This window comes from Taurulus bubalis (genome assembly GCF_910589615.1).
Source record: "Taurulus bubalis genome assembly, chromosome: 15".
NCBI lineage: Eukaryota > Metazoa > Chordata > Actinopteri > Perciformes > Cottidae > Taurulus > Taurulus bubalis.
The window spans coordinates 260,916-285,262 of NC_136603.1; the positions used below are offsets into that span (position 1 = coordinate 260,916).

General features: G+C 45.6%; 1 protein-coding gene across 1 annotated transcript in view; it reads left to right on the forward strand.

The window, feature by feature from the left end:
* wdr59 (WD repeat domain 59) overlaps positions 1-22,409 on the forward strand; it is a 29,080-nt gene extending 6,671 nt beyond the window's left edge. The window contains exons 9-26 of the mRNA XM_079231244.1: positions 3,987-4,064; positions 7,213-7,369; positions 7,442-7,521; positions 7,594-7,723; positions 8,180-8,283; positions 8,455-8,619; positions 8,741-8,836; positions 8,907-9,011; positions 10,786-10,907; positions 11,550-11,703; positions 15,887-16,020; positions 16,140-16,221; positions 18,247-18,359; positions 18,460-18,598; positions 19,079-19,142; positions 19,227-19,335; positions 21,516-21,658; positions 21,807-22,409. Coding sequence (XP_079087370.1) covers positions 3,987-4,064; positions 7,213-7,369; positions 7,442-7,521; positions 7,594-7,723; positions 8,180-8,283; positions 8,455-8,619; positions 8,741-8,836; positions 8,907-9,011; positions 10,786-10,907; positions 11,550-11,703; positions 15,887-16,020; positions 16,140-16,221; positions 18,247-18,359; positions 18,460-18,598; positions 19,079-19,142; positions 19,227-19,335; positions 21,516-21,658; positions 21,807-22,042 — 2,211 coding nt within the window. The 3' untranslated portion in view covers positions 22,043-22,409. The remainder of the gene's footprint in view (positions 1-3,986; positions 4,065-7,212; positions 7,370-7,441; positions 7,522-7,593; positions 7,724-8,179; positions 8,284-8,454; positions 8,620-8,740; positions 8,837-8,906; positions 9,012-10,785; positions 10,908-11,549; positions 11,704-15,886; positions 16,021-16,139; positions 16,222-18,246; positions 18,360-18,459; positions 18,599-19,078; positions 19,143-19,226; positions 19,336-21,515; positions 21,659-21,806) is intronic.
* The last annotated feature ends 1,938 nt before the right edge of the window (positions 22,410-24,347 follow it).

Consider the following 24,347-nt stretch of genomic DNA (forward strand, 5'->3'; position numbering starts at 1 on the left):
CTGAATCTCTACATCTCTGAATCTCTACATCTTTACATCTCTGAATTTCTACATCTCTGAATCTCTACATCTCTACATCTCTGAATCTCTGAATCTCTGCATCTCTGAATCTCTACATCTCTGAATCTCTACATCTTTACATCTCTGAATCTCTGCATCTCTACATCTCTGAATCTCTACATCTCTGAATCTCTACATCTCTGAATCTCTACATCTTTACATCTCTGCATCTCTACATCTCTGAATCTCTGAATCTTTACATCTCTACATCTTTACATCTCTGAATCTCTACATCTCTGAATCTCTACATCTCTGAATCTCTACATCTCTGAATCTCTGAATCTCTACATCTCTGAATCTCTGAATCTCTACATCTCTGAATCTCTACATCTCTGAATCTCTACATCTCTGAATCTCTGAATCTCTACATCTCTGAATCTCTACATCTCTACATCTCTACATCTCTGAATCTCTACATCTCTGAATCTCTGAATCTCTACATCTTTACATCTCTGAATCTCTGCATCTCTGAATCTCTGCATCTCTACATCTCTACATCTCTGAATCTCTGCATCTCTACATCTCTGAATCTCTACATCTCTGAATCTCTGAATCTCTACATCTCTGAATCTCTGAATCTCTACATCTCTGAATCTTTACATCTCTGAATCTCTGCATCTCTACATCTCTACATCTCTGAATCTCTACATCTCTACATCTCTGAATCTCTACATCTCTACATCTCTACATCTCTGAATCTCTGAATCTCTACATGTCTACATCTCTGAATCTCTACATCTCTACATCTCTGAATCTCTACATCTCTGAATCTCTACATGTCTACATCTCTGAATCTCTACACCTCTGAATCTCTACATCTCTACATCTCTGAATCTCTACATCTCTACATCTCTACATCTCTGAATCTCTACATCTCTACATCTCTGAATCTCTACATCTCTGAATCTCTACATCTCTGAATCTCTACATCTCTGAATCTCTACATCTCTACATCTCTGAATCTCTACATCTCTACATCTCTGAATCTCTGAATCTCTACATCTCTGAATCTCTGAATCTCTACATCTCTGAATCTCTACATCTCTGAATCTCTGAATCTCTACATCTCTGAATCTCTACATCTCTACATCTCTGAATCTCTGAATCTCTACATCTCTGAATCTCTACATCTCTGAATCTCTACATCTCTACATCTCTGAATCTCTGAATCTCTACATCTCTGAATCTCTGAATCTCTACATCTCTGAATCTCTACATCTCTGAATCTCTGAATCTCTACATCTCTGAATCTCTACATCTCTACATCTCTGAATCTCTACATCTCTACATCTCTGAATCTCTACATCTCTGAATCTCTACATCTCTGAATCTCTACATCTCTACATCTCTACATCTCTGAATCTCTACATCTCTGAATCTCTACATCTCTACATCTCTACATCTCTGAATCTCTACATCTCTGAATCTCTACATCTCTGAATCTCTACATCTCTGAATCTCTACATCTCTGAATCTCTGAATCTCTACATCTCTACATCTCTACATCTCTGAATCTCTAAATCTCTACATCTCTGAATCTCTGAATCTCTACATCTCTGAATCTCTACATCTCTGAATCTCTACATCTCTGAATCTCTACATCTCTACATCTCTGAATCTCTACATCTCTGAATCTCGGAATCTCTACATCTCTGAATCTCTACATCTCTGAATCTCTACATCTCTGAATCTCTGAATCTCTACATCTCTGAATCTCTACATCTCTACATCTCTGAATCTCTACATCTCTGAATCTCTACATCTCTGAATCTCTACATCTCTACATCTCTGAATCTCTACATCTCTACATCTCTGAATCTCTACATCTCTACATCTCTGAATCTCTACATCTCTACATCTCTGAATCTCTACATCTCTACATCTCTGAATCTCTACATCTCTACATCTCTGAATCTCTACATCTCTGAATCTCTGAATCTCTACATCTCTGAATCTCTACATCTCTGAATCTCTGAATCTCTACATCTCTACATCTCTGAATCTCTACATCTCTACATCTCTGAATCTCTACATCTCTACATCTCTGAATCTCTACATCTCTACATCTCTGAATCTCTACATCTCTACATCTCTGAATCTCTACATCTCTACATCTCTGAATCTCTACATCTCTACATCTCTGAATCTCTACATCTCTGAATCTCTGAATCTCTACATCTCTGAATCTCTACATCTCTGAATCTCTACATCTCTACATCTCTGAATCTCTACATCTCTGAATCTCTACATCTCTGAATCTCTGCATCTCTGAATCTCTGCATCTCTGAATCTCTACATCTCTGAATCTCTGCATCTCTGAATCTCTACATCTCTGAATCTCTACATCTCTGAATCTCTGCATCTCTGAATCTCTGAATCTCTACATCTCTGAATCTCTACATCTCTGAATCTCTACATCTCTGAATCTCTACATCTCTACATCTCTGAATCTCTACATCTCTGCATCTCTGCATCTCTACATCTCTACATCTCTACATCTCTGATTCTCTGAATCTATATTTCTCTACTTCTTTGAATCTCTACATCTCTGAATCTCTACATCTATATTTCTCTACTTCTTTGAATCTCTACATCTCTGAATCTCTACATCTCTACATCTCTGAATCTCTACATCTCTACATCTCTGAATCTCTACATCTCTACATCTCTGAATCTCTACATCTCTACATCTCTGAATCTCTACATCTCTACATCTCTGAATCTCTACATCTCTGAATCTCTACATCTCTGAATCTCTGAATCTCTGAATCTCTACATCTCTACATCTCTGAATCTCTACATCTCTGAATCTCTACATCTCTGAATCTCTGCATCTCTGAATCTCTGCATCTCTGAATCTCTACATCTCTGAATCTCTGCATCTCTGAATCTCTACATCTCTGAATCTCTACATCTCTGAATCTCTGCATCTCTGAATCTCTGAATCTCTACATCTATATTTCTCTACTTCTTTGAATCTCTACATCTCTGAATCTCTACATCTCTACATCTCTGAATCTCTACATCTCTACATCTCTGAATCTCTACATCTCTACATCTCTGAATCTCTACATCTCTACATCTCTGAATCTCTACATCTCTGAATCTCTACATCTCTGAATCTCTGCATCTCTGAATCTCTGAATCTCTACATCTATATTTCTCTACTTCTTTGAATCTCTACATCTCTGAATCTCTACATCTCTACATCTCTGAATCTCTACATCTCTACATCTCTGAATCTCTACATCTCTACATCTCTGAATCTCTACATCTCTACATCTCTGAATCTCTACATCTCTACATCTCTGAATCTCTACATCTCTGAATCTCTGAATCTCTACATCTCTGAATCTCTACATCTCTGAATCTCTGAATCTCTACATCTCTACATCTCTGAATCTCTACATCTCTGAATCTCTACATCTCTGAATCTCTGCATCTCTGAATCTCTGCATCTCTGAATCTCTGCATCTCTGAATCTCTACATCTCTGAATCTCTACATCTCTGAATCTCTGCATCTCTGCATCTCTGAATCTCTACATCTCTGAATCTCTACATCTCTGAATCTCTGCATCTCTGAATCTCTGAATCTCTACATCTCTGAATCTCTACATCTCTGAATCTCTACATCTCTGAATCTCTACATCTCTACATCTCTGAATCTCTACATCTCTGCATCTCTGCATCTCTACATCTCTGATTCTCTGAATCTATATTTCTCTACTTCTTTGAATCTCTACATCTCTGAATCTCTACATCTATATTTCTCTACTTCTTTGAATCTCTACATCTCTGAATCTCTACATCTCTTAATTTCGAAATCTCTGCAAATCTGCAATTCCAAAACTCTGAATCTCTAAAGCTCTGAATCTTTGCATCTCTGAATCTTTCCATCTGTGAATCTCTCTCCTGCTCTGTTTAGTTTTGGGATTTCCGACAGCCCAGGAAGTACCTGAACATCCTGTCCTGTCAGGTTCCAGTGTGGAAGGCCCGATACACGGTGAGTGTTTCAGTGTGTTTTAGTGTGTTAGTGTGTTTCAGTGTGTTAGTGTTTGAGTGTGTTAGTGTTAGTGTGTTTCAGTGTGTTACAGTGTTTCAGTGTGTTTCAGTGTGTTAGTGTGTTAGAGTGTTTCAGTGTGTTAGAGTGTTTTAGTGTGTTTCAGTGTGTTAGAGTGTTTCAGTGTTTTAGTGTGTTTCAGTGTGTTAGAGTGTTTCAGTGTGTTAGAGTGTTTCAGTGTTTCAGAGTGTTTCAGTGTTTCAGTGTTTCAGAGTGTTTCAGAGTGATTCAGTGTGTTTCAGTGTGTTAGTGTGTTTCAGTGTGTTAGTGTGTTTCAGTGTTTGAGTGTTTCAGTGTTTTAGTGTGTTTCAGAGTGTTTCAGTGTTTTAGAAGGTTTTAGAGTGTTTCAGTGTGTTAGAGTGTTTCAGTGTGTTAGAGTGTTTCAGTGTTTCAGAGTGTTTCAGTGTTTCAGAGTGTTTCAGTGTTTCAGAGTGTTTCAGAGTGATTCAGTGTGTTTCAGAGTGATTCAGTGTGTTTCAGTGTGTTAGTGTGTTTCAGTGTGTTAGTGTGTTTCAGTGTTTGAGTGTTTCAGTGTTTTAGTGTGTTTCAGAGTGTTTCAGTGTTTTAGAAGGTTTTAGAGTGTTTCAGTGTGTTAGAGTGTTTCAGTGTGTTAGAGTGTTTCAGTGTGTTAGTGTGTTTCAGTGTGTTAGTGTGTTTCAGTGTTTCAGTGTGTTTCAGTGTTTGAGTGTTTCAGTGTTTGAGTGTGTTTCAGAGTGTTTCAGTGTTTTAGAATGTTTTAGTGTGTTTCAGTGTGTCAGTGTTTTAGAGTGTTTTAGTGTGTGTCAGAGTGTTTTAGAGTGTTTCAGTGTGTTAGTGTTTCAGAGTGTATTAGTGTGTGTCAGTGTTTTAGTGTGTTTCAGTGTTTTAGAGTGTTTCAGTGTGTTAGTGTTTCAGTGTGTTTCAGTGTTTTAGTATATTAGTGTGTTTCAGTGTTTCAGTGTGTTAGAGTGTTTCAGTGTTTTAGAATGTTTTAGTGTGTTTCAGTGTGTCAGTGTTTTAGAGTGTTTCAGTGTTTTAGTGTGTGTCAGAGTGTTTTAGAGTGTTTCAGTGTGTTAGTGTTTCAGAGTGTGTTAGTGTGTTTCAGTGTTTTAGTGTGTTTCAGTGTTTTAGAGTGTTTCAGTGTGTTAGTGTTTCAGTGTGTTTCAGTGTTTCAGTGTGTTAGAGTGTGTTAGTGTGTTTCAGAGTGTTTCAGTGTGTTTCAGTGTTTGAGTGTTTTAGTGTGTTTCAGTGTTTTAGTGTGTTAGTGTTTCAGTGTGTTTCAGTGTTTTAGTATATTAGTGTGTTTCAGTGTGTTAGAGTGTGTTAGTGTGTTTCAGAGTGTTTCAGTGTGTTTCAGTGTTTGAGTGTTTTAGTGTGTTTCAGTGTTTTAGTGTGTTTCAGAGTGTTTTAGAGTGTTTCAGTGTGTTAGTGTTTCAGAGTGTGTTAGTGTGTTTCAGTGTTTTAGTGTGTTTCAGTGTTTTAGTGTGTGTCAGAGTGTTTTAGAGTGTTTCAGTGTGTTAGTGTTTCAGAGTGTGTTAGTGTGTTTCAGTGTTTTAGTGTGTTTCAGTGTTTTAGAGTGTTTCAGTGTGTTAGTGTTTCAGTGTGTTTCAGTGTTTCAGTGTGTTAGAGTGTGTTAGTGTGTTTCAGAGTGTTTCAGTGTGTTTCAGTGTTTGAGTGTTTTAGTGTGTTTCAGTGTTTTAGTGTGTTAGTGTTTCAGTGTGTTTCAGTGTTTTAGTATATTAGTGTGTTTCAGTGTTTCAGTGTGTTAGAGTGTGTTAGTGTGTTTCAGAGTGTTTCAGTGTGTTTCAGTGTTTGAGTGTTTTAGTGTGTTTCAGTGTTTTAGTGTGTTTCAGTGTGTCAGTGTTTTAGAGTGTTTCAGTGTTTTAGTGTGTTTTAGTGTGTTTCAGTGTTTTAGAGTGTTTCAGTGTGTTAGTGTTTCAGTGTGTTAGTGTTTCAGTATATTAGTGTGTTACTGTGTTTCAGAGTGTTTCAGTGTTTTAGAGTGTTTCAGTGTTTTAGAGTGTTTCAGTGTGTTAGTGTGTTCTAGTGTGTTTCAGTGTGTTAGTGTGTTTCAGTGTGTTTCGATGTTTGAGTGTTTTAGAGTGTTCCAGTGTGTTTGTGTGTTTCAGTGTTTCTGTGTGTTTCAGTGTTTCTGTGTGTTTCAGTGTTTCAGTGTGTTAGAGTGTTTCAGTGTGTTAGTGTTTTAGAGTGTTTCAATGTGTTAGTGCGTTTCAGTGTGTTTGTGTGTTAGTGTTTTAGAGTGTTTCAGTGTGTTAGTGTTTTAGAGTGTTTCAGTGTGTTAGTGTTTTTCAGTGTGTTAGTGTGTTTTAGTGTGTTTCAGTGTGTTAGTGTTTTAGAGTGTTTCAGTGTGTTAGTGTTTTTCAGTGTGTTAGTGTGTTTTAGTGTGTTTCAGTGTGTTTCAGTGTTTTAGTGTGTTTCAGTGTGTTTCAGTGTTTTAGTGTGTTTCAGTGTGTTAGTGTTTTTCAGTGTGTTAGTGTGTTTTAGTGTGTTTCAGTGTGTTTCAGTGTTTTAGTGTGTTTCAGTGTGTTAGTGTTTTAGAGTGTTTCAGTGTGTTAGTGTTTTTCAGTGTGTTAGTGTGTTTTAGTGTGTTTCAGTGTGTTTCAGTGTGTTAGTGTGTTTCAGTGTGTTTCGATGTTTGAGTGTTTTAGAGTGTTCCAGTGTGTTTGTGTGTTTCAGTGTTTCTGTGTGTTTCAGTGTTTCTGTGTGTTTCAGTGTTTCAGTGTGTTAGAGTGTTTCAGTGTGTTAGTGTTTTAGAGTGTTTCAATGTGTTAGTGCGTTTCAGTGTGTTTGTGTGTTAGTGTTTTAGAGTGTTTCAGTGTGTTAGTGTTTTAGAGTGTTTCAGTGTGTTAGTGTTTTTCAGTGTGTTAGTGTGTTTTAGTGTGTTTCAGTGTGTTAGTGTTTTAGAGTGTTTCAGTGTGTTAGTGTTTTTCAGTGTGTTAGTGTGTTTTAGTGTGTTTCAGTGTGTTTCAGTGTTTTAGTGTGTTTCAGTGTGTTAGTGTTTTTCAGTGTGTTAGTGTGTTTTAGTGTGTTTCAGTGTGTTTCAGTGTGTTAGTGTTTTAGAGTGTTTCAGTGTGTTCTCTTGTGTTCTCAGCCGTTCTCCAGCGGTCTGGTCACGGTGATGGTTCCTCAGCTCCGGCGGGAGAACAGTCTGCTGCTGTGGAGCACGCTGGACCTCCTCAGTCCGGTGCACGCCTTCGTGGGCCACGACGACGTGGTGCTGGAGTTCCAGTGGCGGCCGCAGAAACAAGGTGAGCATCCAGGTCCTCCGGTTCTGTGTGGACGCTGCTTCTGTTGTTGTTGACGTTGTGTTTGTTGACCAGGCTCCAAGGACTACCAGCTGGTCACGTGGTCCAGAGACCAGACCCTGAGGATCTGGAGGGTGGATCCTCAGCTTCAGAAGGTCAGCGTGCCGCTTCAGAGACCGGCTCCTCCGGTTGCCCTGGTGTCCTAATGTTGTTGTTGTTGTTGTCAGCTGTGTGTCAGCGACGCGGTGGACGAGCTGGTGGACAGGATGTCTCTCAGCATGGAGACGGAGACGGAGACGGGGTCTCAGCAGCCTGAAGGTCTGCTCAGGGTCGGCCTCACCAACGAGAACCTGCAGGGTGAGAACTGAAGAGAGTCAAACCAGAGAGAACCTGCAGGGTGAGAACTAAAGAGAGTCAAACCAGAGAGAACCTCAGGGTGAGAGCTGAAGAGAGTAAAACCAGAGAGAACCTCAGGGTGAGAGCTGAAGAGAATCAAACCAGAGAGAACCTCAGGGTGAGAGCTGAAGAGAGTCAAACCAGAGAGAACCTCAGGGTGAGAGCTGAAGAGAGTCAAACCAGAGAGAACCTCAGGGTGAGAGCTGAAGAGTCAAACCAGAGAGAACCTCAGGGTGAGAACTGAAGAGAGTCAAACCAGAGAGAACCTCAGGGTGAGAACTGAAGAGAGTCAAACCAGAGAGAACCTCAGGGTGAGAACGAGGATCAGTTATAAGACTCACATCTTAATAACAATATTGATTAGACTTTAACCGAGCAGATTCATGTTAAATCCTCTCTCTCTCTCCCCCACCCCAGATCAGGACGGAGCTCTGGTCTCCGTGGTGGGTTCAGGTGTCCCTCAGACGTTGCAGCAGGAGTTTTCTCTGGTCAACCTGCAGATCAGGAACGTGGACGTGGAGGTGAGACTTTCAAAATAAAAGCCTCTTGTTTCTGTTGTAGCCGCGATGTTTGTTTTACTCTATCGGTTTGAGCCGGGCTTGCGTTACCGCCGTGAGTGTGAACTTAATGGATCGCTGTGAATGAGAACCTGGAGAGGCGTCAGACAGGAAGTGACATCACACTTTGTGCAGATGGACGCGCTGAACCGCAGCTGCGTGGTGTCGGCTCACTTCGGCAGCCATCAGGTCCGCCTGGTGGTCAAGTTCCCCGCTCAGTATCCCAACAACGCCGCGCCGACCTTCCAGTTCGTCTCGCCGACGACCATCCCGTCCGCCACCAAGACCAAGATCCAGAAGGTACCGACGCCCCTGAACGCACCGGCTCCTGAACGCACCGGCTCTTTACTCCAGTTTGAAGCTGTTTAAAACGACGAGTCTCTGTGACTCGTCGTTTTAATGACTCTGTGTCTCTGTTCAGATCCTGACCGACACGTCTCTTCAGAAGGTGAAGAGGAACCAGAACTGCCTGGAGCCGTGTGTCCGGCAGCTGGTGTCCTGCCTGGAGTCGGACATGGTGAGCACACGCCGGACGACCTTCAGAGGTTCTCTCTGAAGGTCGTGTCTCATAACGTCTCTCCCGTCAGACGCAGGAGGACGGTCCGGCGTCCGGCCCCTTCGTCCTGTCCAACCCCGTCGCTCCGGCCCTGCAGGCGTTCCCCCGGGTCACCAACACCTACGGCTCCTATCAGGTAACGAGCCCTAGACCCCGAGACCACAGGGCCCCGTGACCCAGAGGCCCCGGGGCCTCGTGGCCTCTATGTCCCCGAGACCCCAGGGCCTCGGGGCCCAGAGACCCCGGGGCCCCGATTACATCGTGACCATCGTCATCATGTAAAGTAGAGACTAGACCTGAGTCATTGTGTAAAGTAGAGACTAGACCTGAGTCATTATGTAAAGTAGAGACTAGACCTGAGTCATTATGTAAAGTAGAGACTAGACCTGAGTCATGGTGTAAAGTAGAGACTAGACCTGAGTCATGGTGTAAAGTAGAGACTAGACCTGAGTCACCATGTAAAGTAGAGACTAGACCTGAGTCATTATGTAAAGTAGAGACTAGACCTGAGTCACCATGTAAAGTAGAGACTAGACCTGAGTCACAATGTAAAGTAGAGACTAGACCTGAGTCACAATGTAAAGTAGAGACTAGACCTGAGTCACCATGTAAAGTAGAGACTAGACCTGAGTCACAATGTAAAGTAGAGACTAGACCTGAGTCACCATGTAAAGTAGAGACTAGACCTGAGTCATTATGTAAAGTAGAGACTAGACCTGAGTCATGGTGTAAAGTAGAGACTAGACCTGAGTCATTATGTAAAGTAGAGACTAGACCTGAGTCACAATGTAAAGTAGAGACTAGACCTGAGTCACCATGTAAAGTAGAGACTAGACCTGAGTCATTATGTAAAGTAGAGACTAGACCTGAGTCACCATGTAAAGTAGAGACTAGACCTGAGTCACCATGTAAAGTAGAGACTAGACCTGAGTCACAATGTAAAGTAGAGACTAGACCTGAGTCACCATGTAAAGTAGAGACTAGACCTGAGTCACCATGTAAAGTAGAGACTAGACCTGAGTCATTATGTAAAGTAGAGACTAGACCTGAGTCACCATGTAAAGTAGAGACTAGACCTGAGTCACAATGTAAAGTAGAGACTAGACCTGAGTCATCATGTAAAGTAGAGACTAGACCTGAGTCATTATGTAAAGTAGAGACTAGACCTGAGTCATTATGTAAAGTAGAGACTAGACCTGAGTCACAATGTAAAGTAGAGACTAGACCTGAGTCATTATGTAAAGTAGAGACTAGACCTAAGTCACAATGTAAAGTAGAGACTAGACCTGAGTCATCATGTAAAGTAGAGACTAGACCTAAGTCACAATGTAAAGTAGAGACTAGACCTGAGTCATCATGTAAAGTAGAGACTAGACCTAAGTCACAATGTAAAGTAGAGACTAGACCTAAGTCACAATGTAAAGTAGAGACTAGACCTGAGTCATTATGTAAAGTAGAGACTAGACCTGAGTCATTATGTAAAGTAGAGACTAGACCTGAGTCACAATGTAAAGTAGAGACTAGACCTGAGTCACCATGTAAAGTAGAGACTAGACCTGAGTCACCATGTAAAGTAGAGACTAGACCTGAGTCACAATGTAAAGTAGAGACTAGACCTGAGTCACCATGTAAAGTAGAGACTAGACCTGAGTCACCATGTAAAGTAGAGACTAGACCTGAGTCACAATGTAAAGTAGAGACTAGACCTAAGTCACAATGTAAAGTAGAGACTAGACCTGAGTCATTATGTAAAGTAGAGACTAGACCTGAGTCATTATGTAAAGTAGAGACTAGACCTGAGTCACAATGTAAAGTAGAGACTAGACCTGAGTCATTATGTAAAGTAGAGACTAGACCTGAGTCATCATGTAAAGTAGAGACTAGAACTAGTATTTCTTCGTGCTTTCCAGGACGCCAACATCCCGTTCCCTCGGACCTCTGGTGCTCGTTTCTGTGGCGCCGGCTGTCTGGTTTACTTCACCCGACCAATCACCATGCACCGCTCTGTCCCACCCACTGAGCCCACGCCCAGGTGAACACAGGTGTTTCTAATCAGCATTAGTGTCTTATCACTGATGGGCTTTTATTGTGCAGGTACAGCTGTGTTAAAGGGCTAGACTAACAGTTTCCCCCTGCTTCCAGTCTTTGTGCTTAGCTAGGCTAACAGTTTCCCCCTGCTTCCAGTCTTTGTGCTAAGCTAGGCTAACAGTTTCCCCCTGCTACCAGTCTTTGTGCTTAGCTAGGCTAACAGTTTCCCCCTGCTTCCAGTCTTTGTGGTAAGCTAGGCTAACAGTTTCCCCCTGCTACCAGTCTTTGTGCTAAGCTAGGCTAACAGTTTCCTCCTGCTTCCAGTCTTTGTGCTAAGCTAGGCTAACAGTATCCCCCTGCTACCAGTCTTTGTGCTTAGCTAGGCTAACAGTTTCCCCCTGCTTCCAGTCTTTGTGCTAAGCTAGGTTAACAGTTTCCTCCTGCTTCCAGTCTTTGTGCTAAGCTAGGCTAATAGTTTCTCCCTGCTTCCAGTCTTTGTGCTAAGCTAACATTTCCCCCCTGCTTCCAGTCTTTGTGATAAGCTAACATTCCCCCCCTGTTTCCTGTCTTTGTGCTAAGCTAGGCTAATAGTTTCCCCCTGATTCCAGTCTTTGTGCTAAGCTAAACTCTGTGTGTTTGTGTCCAGGTCCCTGTCAGCGCTGTCAGCCTATCACAGCGGAGTGTTGACTCCTATGAAGATGCGTTCAGAGTCTCAGAGCACGCTGCGGCTGTACAGCGGCAGCCCGACTCGCTCCGACAAAGACACCGTGTCCATCTCTTCCTTCTACTATAAAGAACGGGTGAGACACACTCACTGTGTGTGTGTGTGTGTGTGTATGTATATATATATATATATATATATATATATATATATTTGATACAGAGTCACAGACTGATTACCAGCTGATTACCAGCTGTTCTCCGTCTGTAGTTTTGTCTTTATTGAAACGAGGGGTCCGCCTCCTTCACTGTCCAAACTCCTCATACACTGAGCCTGTGTGTAGTTCACGGGGACTGGGAATGTGGAGCGATGCCAGAGTTACACGGACCTCGCGGTTGTAAACGTCTCATCTTCTTTTTGTTTTTGATTTCTTCCTGTGTTGATCACCTGCCCCCATGCTGCTGTGGGCCACGCCTCCTTCCTATTCTCCTCCAATCAGAAGCCCCCAATCCCTGCCTCCCGTCGCTGGTCTGTCCAAACCCTCTGTGATTGGCCGGTACTGACCTCTGTCCCTCTTTCCTAACGAAGTGACATCACGGCTTTTGAATCTGAATATTCCAGCTGGTCCATTTATTTATTTTACTTTAGCCTTCACTGTTTCTAGTTCATCAGTTAATTAAACCAACGCTGACAAAAGTCAAACCAATAGAAGGAATCGGGGCGTTTGATGTTTTTATGAGCGAGTCAGTTTTTCTGAGCTTTCACATTGTGAATAAATGCATCAACCAATCAGGTGGTGCAGAACGGGTGTGATAAAGGGTTATCTTATCTTATTCAACACCAACGTTACAAAGCACAACAGTCAACTTCAACTGTACTACTCCTTTCCCTCTGTTCTTACCTTTCACAATAAAAGCCCAAACGATATACACTGTTAACCAGACGGACCTTACTCAGACCATTTAGCTCAACGGAAACTCAATAAAATATCTATATTAGTTTAGGCTGTACACCAAGTTTGGTTTGGTGACTTGGTTTGCAGTAGAAAACAGTAGAAAATGAGGCATCCGTCTCGACATACATTACAACAAACACAGACAACCAGACCAACATGATAAAGTACTCAAAGCTCCAGATCAGCGCTGTTATCATTATGATGTGTTCACCTGAGTGATGGCTGCTGGGACATACCGCTTTGTTCTGACCCGTGGTTCTAAACTCCACCTCTAGAGGGAGCACCTGAACCTCCCTGTGCAAAGGCAAGTTACCTCAGACAAACAGTCAGACACAGCTGTGGGTCAACAGGGTCCTGGTAGCTGATCCTCTGCCTGTCAGACACAGATCTGGGTCAACAGGGTCCTGCTCGCTGGTCCTCTGCCTGTCAGACACAGCTCTGGTCATTTGGGCTGAATCTAAAATAAATATCTTTTATTAAAATAAAACATCTGCTTTGACGACTTGGTTCTCAGTGACGAACGTCCAGATTCAGAACAGACGAGTCTGCTGCCTGACTTCCTGTCTGCTGCCTGACTTCCTTCCTGCTGCCTGACTTCCTGTCTGCTGCCTGACTTCCTTCCTGCTGCCTGACTTCCTTCCTGCTGCCTGACCTGCTGTGTGACTTCCTTCCTGCTGCCTGACTTCCTTCCTGCTGCCTGACTTCCTTCCTGCTGCCTGACTTCATGCTTGCTGCCTGACTTCCTGTCTGCTGCCTGACTTCCTGTCTGCTGCCTGACTTCCTTCCTGCTGCCTGACTTCCTGTCTGCTGCCTGACTTCCTTCCTGCTGCCTGACTTCCTTCCTGCTGCCTGACCTGCTGCGTGACTTCCTTCCTGCTGCCTGACTTCCTTCCTGCTGCCTGACCTGCTGCGTGACTTCCTTCCTGCTGCCTGACTTCCTTCCTGCTGCCTGACTTCCTTCCTGCTGCCTGACTTCATGCTTGCTGCCTGACTTCCTGTCTGCTGCCTGACTTCCTGTCTGCTGCCTGACTTCCTGTCTGCTGCCTGGCATCCTGTCTGCTGCCTGACTTCCTGCCTGCTGCCTGACTTCCTGTCTGCTGCCTGACATCCTGACTTCCTGCTTGCTGCCTGACTTCCTGTCTGCTGCCTGACTTCCTGACTTCCTTGCCTGACTTCCTGTCTGCTGCCTGACTTCCTGCTTGCTGCCTGACTTCCTGTCTGCTGCCTGACATCCTGACTTCCTGCTTGCTGCCTGACTTCCTGACTTCCTTGCCTGACTTCCTGTCTGCTGCCTGACATCCTGACTTCCTTGCCTGACTTCCTGTCTGCTGCCTGACTTCCTGCTTGCTGCCTGACTTCCTGTCTGCTGCCTGACATCCTGACTTCCTGCTTGCTGCCTGACTTCCTGTCTGCTGCCTGACTTCCTGCTTGCTGCCTGACTTCCTGTCTGCTGCCTGACGTCCTGTCTGCTGCCTGACTTCCTGACTTCCTTGCCTGACTTCCTGACTTCCTGTCTGGTGCCTGACTTCCTGCCTGCGCTGCATCTAAAGCTTCTCATGTTCACTTGCGTTTAACGCTAGCAGCTCCGTTGTTTTTTATTAATTTTAAACCTGTTTAATTATTCTGATAATTTGGCTGTTCGGGCTACATGTGAGTTTGTGAATGAACTGAAGACTAACCATGTTTCACACGGCGAGCTCCCAGAGACGGACCAATCACAGGCCACTGAAGACGCAGTCAGGTTTAAACCTTAGTTTATACTCTTCCTCTCGCCTTCATAGTTTAAAGTCTTCGTTACGGTGACCCCCGCTGGCCGGTAGGTGAACTGCAGGCAGCGTCGTATTAATCGTCCTCCAGACGTCGGCCGAAGAGTGACGGACCGTTTAGAAGAACGTTTCCGCCGGTCATGTTCCTCCTTCGTTTGGCCTTTTGGCTTCATGATGCTAACTAGCTCTGAAATACGTTATCAGCTAACGTTATGAAGCACCTAGTTTTAGGTCTTAGTTTATAGTCTTAGGTCTTAGTTTTATGTCTTAATGTTAGGTCTTAGTTTTAAGTCTTATTTTTGGGTCTTAGGTCTTAGCTTTAAGTCTTAATGTTAGGTCTTAGATTTAGGTCTTAGATTTAGGTCTGAACCCCAATGATTTTAAGTGACCCCCAATGAGCCGGTGGGTTTCTTTAATCAGTCCATCAGTCGGTGTCTCGCTGTGTGAACTCTCGTACTGTAATTTGTCGTCCACACCACTTTTAATCAAGTGGTCTTTCTCTCTCTTTGCCTGCTGTCTCCCTCCTCCTCCCGTCTGTCTCGCTCTCCGTCCGTCTGTCTCTCTGTTTGTCTCTCCGTCCGTCTGTCTCTGTCTCTCTCTCCGTCCGTCTGTCTCTGTCTCTCTCTCCGTCCGTCTGTCTCTGTCTCTCTCTCCGTCCGTCTGTCTCTCTGTTTGTCTCTCCGTCCGTCTGTCTCTGTCTCTCTCTCCGTCCGTCTGTCTCTCTGTTTGTCTCTCCGTCCGTCTGTCTCTGTCTCTCTCTCTGTCCGTCTGTCTCTGTCTCTCTCTCCGTCCGTCTGTCTCTGTCTCGCTCTCCGTCCGTCTGTCTCTCTGTTTGTCTCTCCGTCCGTCTGTCTCTGTCTCTCTCTCCGTCCGTCTGGCTCTGTCTCTCTCTCCGTCCGTCTGTCTCTGTCTCTCTCTCCGTCCGTCTGGCTCTGTCTCTCTCTCCGTCCGTCTGGCTCTGTCTCTCTCTCCATCCGTCTGTCTCTCTGTTTGTCTCTCCGTCCGTTTGTCTCTGTCTCTCTCTCCGTCCGTCTGTCTCTCTGTTTGTCTCTCCGTCCGTCTGTCTCTGTCTCTCTCTCCGTCCGTCTGTCTCTGTCTCTCTCTCCGTCCGTCTGGCTCTGTCTCTCTCTCCGTCCGTCTGTCTCTGTCTCTCTCTCCGTCCGTCTGTCTCTCTGTTTGTCTCTCCGTCCGTCTGTCTCTGTCTCTCTCTCCGTCCGTCTGTCTCTCTGTTTGTCTCTCCGTCCGTCTGTCTCTGTCTCTCTCTCCGTCCGTCTGTCTCTCTGTCTCTCTCTCCGTCCGTCTGTCTCTGTCTCTCTCTCCGTCCGTCTGTCTCTCTCCGTCCGTCTGTCTCTGTCTCTCTCTCCGTCCGTCTGTCTCTCTGTTTGTCTCTCCGTCCGTCTGTCTCTGTCTCTCTCTCCGTCTGTCTGTCTCTCTGTTTGTCTCTCCGTCCGTCTGTCTCTGTCTCTCTCTCCGTCCGTCTGTCTCTCTGTTTGTCTCTCCGTCCGTCTGTCTCTGTCTCTCTCTCCGTCCGTCTGTCTCTCTGTTTGTCTCTCCGTCCGTCTGTCTCTGTCTCTCTCTCCGTCCGTCTGTCTCTCCATCAGAAATCCCGCCGCTTTAAGACGAAGCGAGAGGGAACCGACTACGGGAACCGACCCATCAAACTGGCGGGAAAAGTGATCGTCCAGGAGATCTCGTGTCTGCTGCCCGTCCACAAAGCTCTGGGAGACAGTTACATGTGAGACACAAGCAGGACCTGTTGTATGTGTTGTATGTGTTGTGCATGCTGTATATGTTGTATATGTTGTATATGTTGTGTATTTCTCTGAGTTTTCAAATGTCTTTGTGTCCACTCAGTCTGAACATGAACGACATCCATGAAACGTGTCAGAAGAATGCGGCGGCGTCGCTCACAGTCGGACGCAGAGACGTGGCTAAGGTAACAATGTCATCCTTCATGTGTGTAGTCTGCATGTGTGTAGTCTTCATGTGTGTATAGGCTTCATGTTTGTAGTCTTCATGTGTGTAGTCTTCATGTGTGTATAGGCTTCATGTTTGTAGTCTTCATGGGTGTATAGTCTTCATGTGTGTATAGTCTTCATGTGTGTATAGGCTTCATGTTTGTAGTCTTCATGTGTGTATAGTCTTCATGTTTGTGGTCTTCATGTGTGTGTGGTCTTCATGTTTGTAGTCTTCATGTGTGTATAGTCTTCATGTTTGTGGTAGTCTTCATGTGTGTGTAGTCTTCATGTTTGTAGTCTTCATGTGTGTGTGGTCTTCATGTTCGTAGTCTTTGTGTGTGTGGTCTTCATGTTTGTAGTCTTTGCGTTTGTAGTCTTCATGTGTGTATAGTCGTCATGTTTGTAGTCTTCATGTGTGTATAGTCTTCATGTGTGTATAGTCTTCATGTGTGTATAGTCTTCATGTGTGTATAGTCTTCATGTTTGTATAGTCTTCATGTGTGTATAGTCTTCATGTGTGTATAGTCTTCATGTGTGTATAGTCTTCATGTGTATCATCTTCATGTGTGTATAGTCTTCATGTTTATAGTCTTCATGTTTGTAGTCTTCATGTGTGTATAGTCTTCATGTGTGTATAGTCTTCATGTGTGTAGTCTTCATGTGTGTATAGTCTTCATGTGTGTAGTCTTCATGTGTGTATAGTCTTTGTGTGTATAGTCTTTGTTTGTAGTCATCATGTTTGTATAGTCTTCATGTATGTAGTCTTCATGTTTGTAGTCTTCATGTGTGTATAGTCTTCATGTTTGTAGTCTTCATGTGTGTTGAGTCTTCATGTGTGTTGAGTCTTCATGTGTGTGTAGTCTTCATGTGTGTATAGTCTTCATGTGTGTGGTCTTTGTGTTTGTAGTCTTCGTGTGTATAGTCTTCATGTTTGTAGTCTTCATGTGTGTGTGGTCTTCGCGTTTGTAGTCTTCATGTGTGTAGTCTACGTGTGTGTGGTCTTCGCGTTTGTAGTCTTCATGTGTGTAGTCTTCATGTTTGTAGTCTTCATGTGTGTGTGGTCTTCATGTTTGTAGTCTTCATGTGTGTGTGGTCTTCATGTTTGTAGTCTTCATGTGTGTGTGGTCTTCATGTTTGTAGTCTTCGCGTTTGTAGTCTTCATGTTTGTAGTCTTCATATGTGTGTGGTCTTCGCGTTAGTAGTCTTTGCGTTTGTAGTCTTCGCGTTTGTAGTCTTCATGTGTGTATAGTCTTCATGTGTGTGTAGTCTTCATGTTTGTAGTCTTCATGTGTGTGTGGTCTTCATGTTTGTAGTCTTCGCGTTTGTAGTCTTCATGTGTGTATAGTCTTCATGTGTGTGGTCTTCGCATTTGTAGTCTTCGCGTTTGTAGTCTTCGTGTGTGTGGTCTTCATGTTTGTAGTCTTTGCGTTTGTAGTCTTCATGTTTGTAGTCTTCATGTGTGTGTGGTCTTCATGTTTGTAGTCTTCGCGTTTGTAGTCTTTATGTTTGTAGTCTTCGCGTTTGTAGTCTTCATGTTTGTAGTCTTCATGTGTGTGTAGTCTTCGTGTGTGTAGTCTTCATGTGTATAGTCTTCATGTTTGTAGTCTTTATGTGTGTGTAGTCTTCATGTGTATAGTCTTCATGTGTATAGTCTTCATGTTTGTAGTCTTTATGTGTGTGTAGTCTTTATGTGTGTATAGTCTTCATGTGTATAGTCTTCATGTTTGTAGTCTTTATGTGTGTGTAGTCTTTATGTGTGTATAGTCTTCATGTGTGTAGTCTTTATGTGTGTGTAGTCTTCATGTGTATAGTCTTCATGTGTATAGTCTTCATGTTTGTAGTCTTTATGTGTGTGTAGTCTTTATGTGTGTATAGTCTTCATGTGTGTAGTCTATGTGTGTGTAGTCTTCATGTTTGTAGTAGTCTTCATGTGTGTAGTCTTCATGTGTGTAGTCTTGGTGTGATTTTCACCCTCCTCATCCTCGTCATCCCTAACCCTACAGGTGTGGGCTCTGGCGTCTGCAGCCACCAGTCAGGACCTGAGTCCAGACCCGGACCCGGACTCAGAGACGCCCTGGGCCAGACACCCGTTTGGACGCCACCTGCTGGAGACGCTGTGAGTCCTGTCAGAGAGTCAGAGACCTGATGTACCGTCTGCGTGTGTGTGTATAATGTGTGTGTGTGTGTGTGTGTGTGTGCGTGTGTGCGTGCTACAGCTTGGATCACTACAGTCACATGAGTGACGTTCAGACTCTGGCGATGCTCTGCAGCGTGTTCAGAGCTCAGGCTCCGCCTCCTGACTCCTCCTCTCTGTACGGACATCATGCAGCTCGCTCCTCCAGCCACTCTCGCTACGTAGGTCCTCCTCTCTCTCTGTCACTCTGTCACTCTCTCTCTCTTTACCTCCTCTCTCACTCTCTCTCTCTCTTTACCTCCTCTCTCTCTGTCACTCTGTCACTCTCTCTCTCACACTCTCTCTCTCTTTACCTCCTCTCTCTCTGTCTCTCTGTCACTCTCTCTCTCTTTACCTCCTCTCTCTCTCACACACTCTCACTCTCTCTCTCTCTGTCACTCTCTCTCTCTTTACCTCCTCTCTCACTCTCTCTCTCTCTTTACCTCCTCTCTCTCTCACACACTCTCACTCTCTCTCTCTCTGTCACTCTCTCTCTCTTTACCTCCTCTCTCTCTCTTTACCTCCTCTCTCACTCTCTCTCTCTCTTTACCTCCTCTCTCTCTCTCACACACTCTCACTCTCTCTCTCTCACACACTCTCTCTCTCTTTACCTCCTCTCTCTCTCTCTCTCTCTCTCTCTCTCTAATGCGTGTCACCCTCAGCCCAGCTCCAGCTCCGTCACCTCGGGCTCCAGCACCTCTGACTCCGTCACCACCTGGACCGCAGGTGAGCCGGCCACAAGCCACGCCCCACAGGCCACGCCCCCACAGGCCACGCCCTTTAACTCGGATGCTCTCTTCTCATTGGCAGGGAGGGACTCTGACCACGCCCCCTGGGGAGAGGCCTCTCCTGACGACTATCGCCAGGGTTACGGGGACCCCCGGGAACGTGAGCGAGAGCAGCACGAGATGAACAAGAGGTGAGACAGGAGGGACGAGACAGGAGGACAAGGGGTGAGACAGGAGGGACGAGACAGGAGGACAAGGGGTGAGACAGGAGGACAAGGGGTGAGACAGGAGGACAAGGGGTGAGACAGGAGGGACGAGACAGGAGGACAAGGGGTGAGACAGGAGGGACGAGACAGGAGGACAAGGGGTGAGACAGGAGGGACGAGACAGGGGGACAAGGGGTGAGACAGGAGGACAAGGGGTGAGACAGGAGGACAAAGGGTGAGACAGGAGGGACGAGACAGGAGGACAAAGGGTGAGACAGGAGGGACGAGACAGGAGGACAAAGGGTGAGACAGGAGGACAAGGGGTGAGACAGGAGGACAAGGGGTGAGACAGGAGGGACGAGACAGGAGGACAAGGGGTGAGACAGGAGGACAAGGGGTGAGACAGGTGAGACAGGAGGGACGAGACAGGAGGACAAGGGGTGAGACAGGAGGACAAGGGGTGAGACAGGTGAGACAGGAGGGACGAGACAGGAGGACAAGGGGTGAGACAGGAGGGACGAGACAGGAGGACAAGGGGTGAGACAGGAGGACAAGGGGTGAGACAGGAGGGACGAGACAGGAGGACAAGGGACGAGACAGGAGGACAAGGGGCGAGACAGGAGGACAAGGGGTGAGACAGGAGGACAAGGGGCGAGACAGGAGGACAAGGGGTGAGACAGGAGGACAAGGAGTGAGACAGGAGGGACGAGACAGGAGGACAAGGGGTGAGACAGGAGGACAAGGGGTGAGACAGGAGGACAAGGGGTGAGACAGGTGAGACAGGAGGGACGAGGCAGGAGGACAAGGGGTGAGACAGGTGAGACAGGAGGGACGAGACAGGAGGACAAGGGGTGAGACAGGAGGGACGAGACAGGAGGACAAGGGGTGAGACAGGAGGACAAGGGGTGAGACAGGAGGACAAGGGGTGAGACAGGAGGGACGAGACAGGAGGACAAGGGGTGAGACAGGAGGGACGAGACAGGAGGACAAGGGGTGAGACAGGAGGGACGAGACAGGGGGACAAGGGGTGAGACAGGAGGACAAGGGGTGAGACAGGAGGACAAGGGGTGAGACAGGAGGACAAGGGGCGAGACAGGAGGACAAGGGGCGAGACAGGAGGACAAGGGGCGAGACAGGAGGACAAGGGGTGAGACAGGAGGCACGAGACAGGAGGACAAGGGGTGAGACAGGAGGACAAGGGGTGAGACAGGAGGACAAGGGGTGAGACAGGTGAGACAGGAGGGACGAGACAGGAGGACAAGGGACGAGACAGGAGGACAAGGGACGAGACAGGAGGACAAGGGGTGAGACAGGAGGGACGAGACAGGAGGACAAGGGACGAGACAGAAGGACAAGGGGTGAGACAGGAGGGACGACACAGGAGGACAAGGGGTGAGACAGGTGAGACAGGAGGGACGAGACAGGAGGACAAGGGGTGAGACAGGAGGGACAAGACAGGAGGACAAGGGACGAGACAGGAGGACGAGGGGTGAGACAGGTGAGACAGGAGGGACGAGACAGGAGGACAAGGGGTGAGACAGGTGAGACAGGAGGGACGAGACAGGAGGACAAGGGGTGAGACAGGAGGGACGAGACAGGAGGACAAGGGGTGAGACAGGAGGACAACGGGCGAGACAGGAGGGATGAGACAGGAGGACAAGGGGTGAGACAGGAGGACAAGGGGTGAGACAGGAGGACAAGGGGTGAGACAGGAGGGACGAGACAGGAGGACAAGGGGTGAGACAGGTGAGACAGGAGGGACGAGAGAGGAGGACAAGGGGTGAGACAGGAGGGACGAGACAGGAGGACAAGGAGTGAGACAGGAGGGGTGAGACAGGAGGACAAGGAGTGAGACAGGAGGACAAGGGGTGAGACAGGTGAGACAGGAGGACAAGGGGTGAGACAGGAGGACAAGGAGTGAGACAGGAGGGACGAGACAGGAGGACAAGGGGTGAGACAGGTGAGACAGGAGGGACGAGACAGGAAGACAAGGGGTGAGACAGGAGGACAAGGGGTGAGACAGGAGGGACAAGACAGGTGAGACAGTAGGGAGGGGGGGGACAAGAGGTGACTGGGATGGCTGTGTTGTGATGTCACTGTGATGTCACTGTGATGTCACTTCCTCTCCCACAGACTGTGTTGTGATGTCACTTCCTCTCCCACAGACTGCTGGACCCCGCCAACACGCTGCAGTTCGATGACTTCAAGAAGTGTTACGGTGAGATCCTGTACCGATGGGGTCTGAGGGACAAGAGGGCCGACGTGCTCAAGTTCTCCTCCAGTCCTCCAGAACCGCACAAAGGCATCGGTACGTCACTTATTGCTTCACAACACCAAGCCTGTTTGTATGGACATGAGTATCAGTGTAGTCTTAGTCTTGTGTACCTCACCAAGGCTACAGTAGTATCGGTGTAGTACTCGGCAGTAACCCTGGTGTGCGTGTGTCTGTCTCTCAGAGTTCGGCGTGTACTGCTGCCACTGCCGCAGCCCGGCTCGTGGCACTCAGTGTGCTGTGTGCAAGCGGCTCACCTTCCAGTGCGCCGTCTGCCACGTGGCCGTGCGCGGCTCCTCCAACTTCTGCCTGAGCTGCGGACACGGCGGCCACACGGGACACATGCTGGACTGGTTCCGCCGCCGGGACGAGTGCCCGGCCGGCTGCGGCTGCCACTGCCTGCTGCAGAGCACCTTCTGAAGGGCTGAGAGGACCAGGGCCAGACCTGCACCTTCTGAAGGGCTGAGAGGACCAGGGCCAGACCTGCACCTTCTGAAGGGCTGAGAGGACCCCCGAGGGGCCAGACCTCCACAGACCCTCCTGACCCTTCAGGACTAGACCCCATCTTGACACGATGACTAACCCTAAACTGCAGCGGTTCAGACTACCATCAGACCTTCAGGCCTCCATCCCGCTCTGTGTTTTACATCTAAAGACACAACAACAACAACAACAACAATCATCTTTTTCGGCAATAAAATAGTGAAAAATCATAATTAACCGTCAAAGATGTTTTTAAATGTGAAGAATAACGTGCTGAATATTCTGTGAAAAGTTTCTAAATCTGAATGATAATAAAGTCTGTTTGAGTTGAACATAAGACCAGGACCTCCTCTCTGTAGACCAGCAGCAGGAACCCATCATCATCATCTCCTATAGCTTCTTCATCATCATCATCTCCTATAGAATCATCACCATCTCCTATAGCTTCTTCATCATCATCTCCTATAGCTTCATCATCATCATCTCCTATAGAATCATCACCATCTCCTATAGCTTCTTCATCATCATCATCATCTCCTATAGCTTCATCATCATCATCTCCTATAGCTTCATCATCATCATCTCCTATAGAATCATCACCATCTCCTATAGCTTCTTCATCATCATCTCCTATAGCTTCATCATCATCATCTCCTATAGAATCATCACCATCTCCTATAGCTTCTTCATCATCATCATCATCTCCTATAGCTTCATCATCATCATCTCCTATAGCTTCATCATCATCATCTCCTATAGAATCATCATCATCTCCTATAGCTTCATCATCATCATCTCCTATAGCTTCATCATCATCATCTCCTATAGAATCATCACCATCTCCTATAGCTTCTTCATCATCATCATCATCTCCTATAGCTTCATCATCATCATCTCCTATAGCTTCATCATCATCATCTCCTATAGCTTCTTCATCATCATCATCTCCTATAGAATCATCATCATCATCTCCTATAGCTTCATCATCATCATCTCCTATAGAATCATCATCATCTCCTATAGCTTCATCATCATCATCATCTCCTATAGCTTCATCATCATCATCTCCTATAGCTTCATCATCATCATCTCTTATAGCTTCTTCATCATCATCATCATCATCTCCTATAGAATCATCATCATCATCTCCTATAGAATCATCATCTCCTATAGAATCATCATCATCTCCTATAGAATCATCATCTCCTATAGAATCATCATCATCATCTCCTATAGAATCATCATCTGTAGAATCATCATCATCTCCTCCTATAGAATCATCATCATCTCCTCCTATAGAATCATCATCATCATCTCCTATAGAATCATCATCATCATCTCCTATAGAATCATCATCTGTAGAATCATCATCTCCTCCTATAGAATCATCATCATCTCCTATAGAATCATCATCATCTCCTATAGAATCATCATCTGTAGAATCATCATCATCTCCTCCTATAGAATCATCATCATCATCTCCTATAGAATCATCATCATCATCTCCTATAGAATCATCATCATCTCCTATAGCTTCATCATCATCTCCTATAGCTTCTTCATCATCATCATCTCCTATAGAATCATCATCATCTCCTATATAATCATCCTCATCTCCTATATAATCATCATCTCCTATATAATCATCCTCATCTCCTATATAATCATCATCTCCTATATAATCATCATCTCCTATATAATCCTCATCTCCTATATAATCCTCATCTCCTATATAATCATCTCCTATAGCTTCACATCTTCTAAAAGATCTTGTGATCATAACTGAACATCCAGCATGAGGAGGTGGATCAGAGAGTTTAAAGTATTGTTCTGTGCCGTAACAGCAACCCACACACAAGTAGTGCAGCTTTCTAGAAAGATTAAGACCTGAAGCATCGACGTCTGCAACAATAAACTCAATAAAGGAAAGCGTTGGCATGTTAGGAAGCATATTCAGTAAAGAAACGTGTTTCTTGATTCAAAAATGGAGAAATTACCCACTTTGTGCCAAGAGCGTCTGATCCAGTCGACCTCTAGTATCAACATGATCAGCTGTTTCCTGTGACCGGTCCACGCAGCGTTAAGGGACCAATGAGAGCGTAGGGTTTTGTAGCGCTCAAGGTTACAGGTACACGTTACAGGTGCACGGTTACCTTTAAAGGCAGCGTTAGGGAGTTTATGGAAATAATTCAACTTAACGATCATTTTAATTAATTTTTTTAACCACAGTTATGGTATTTTA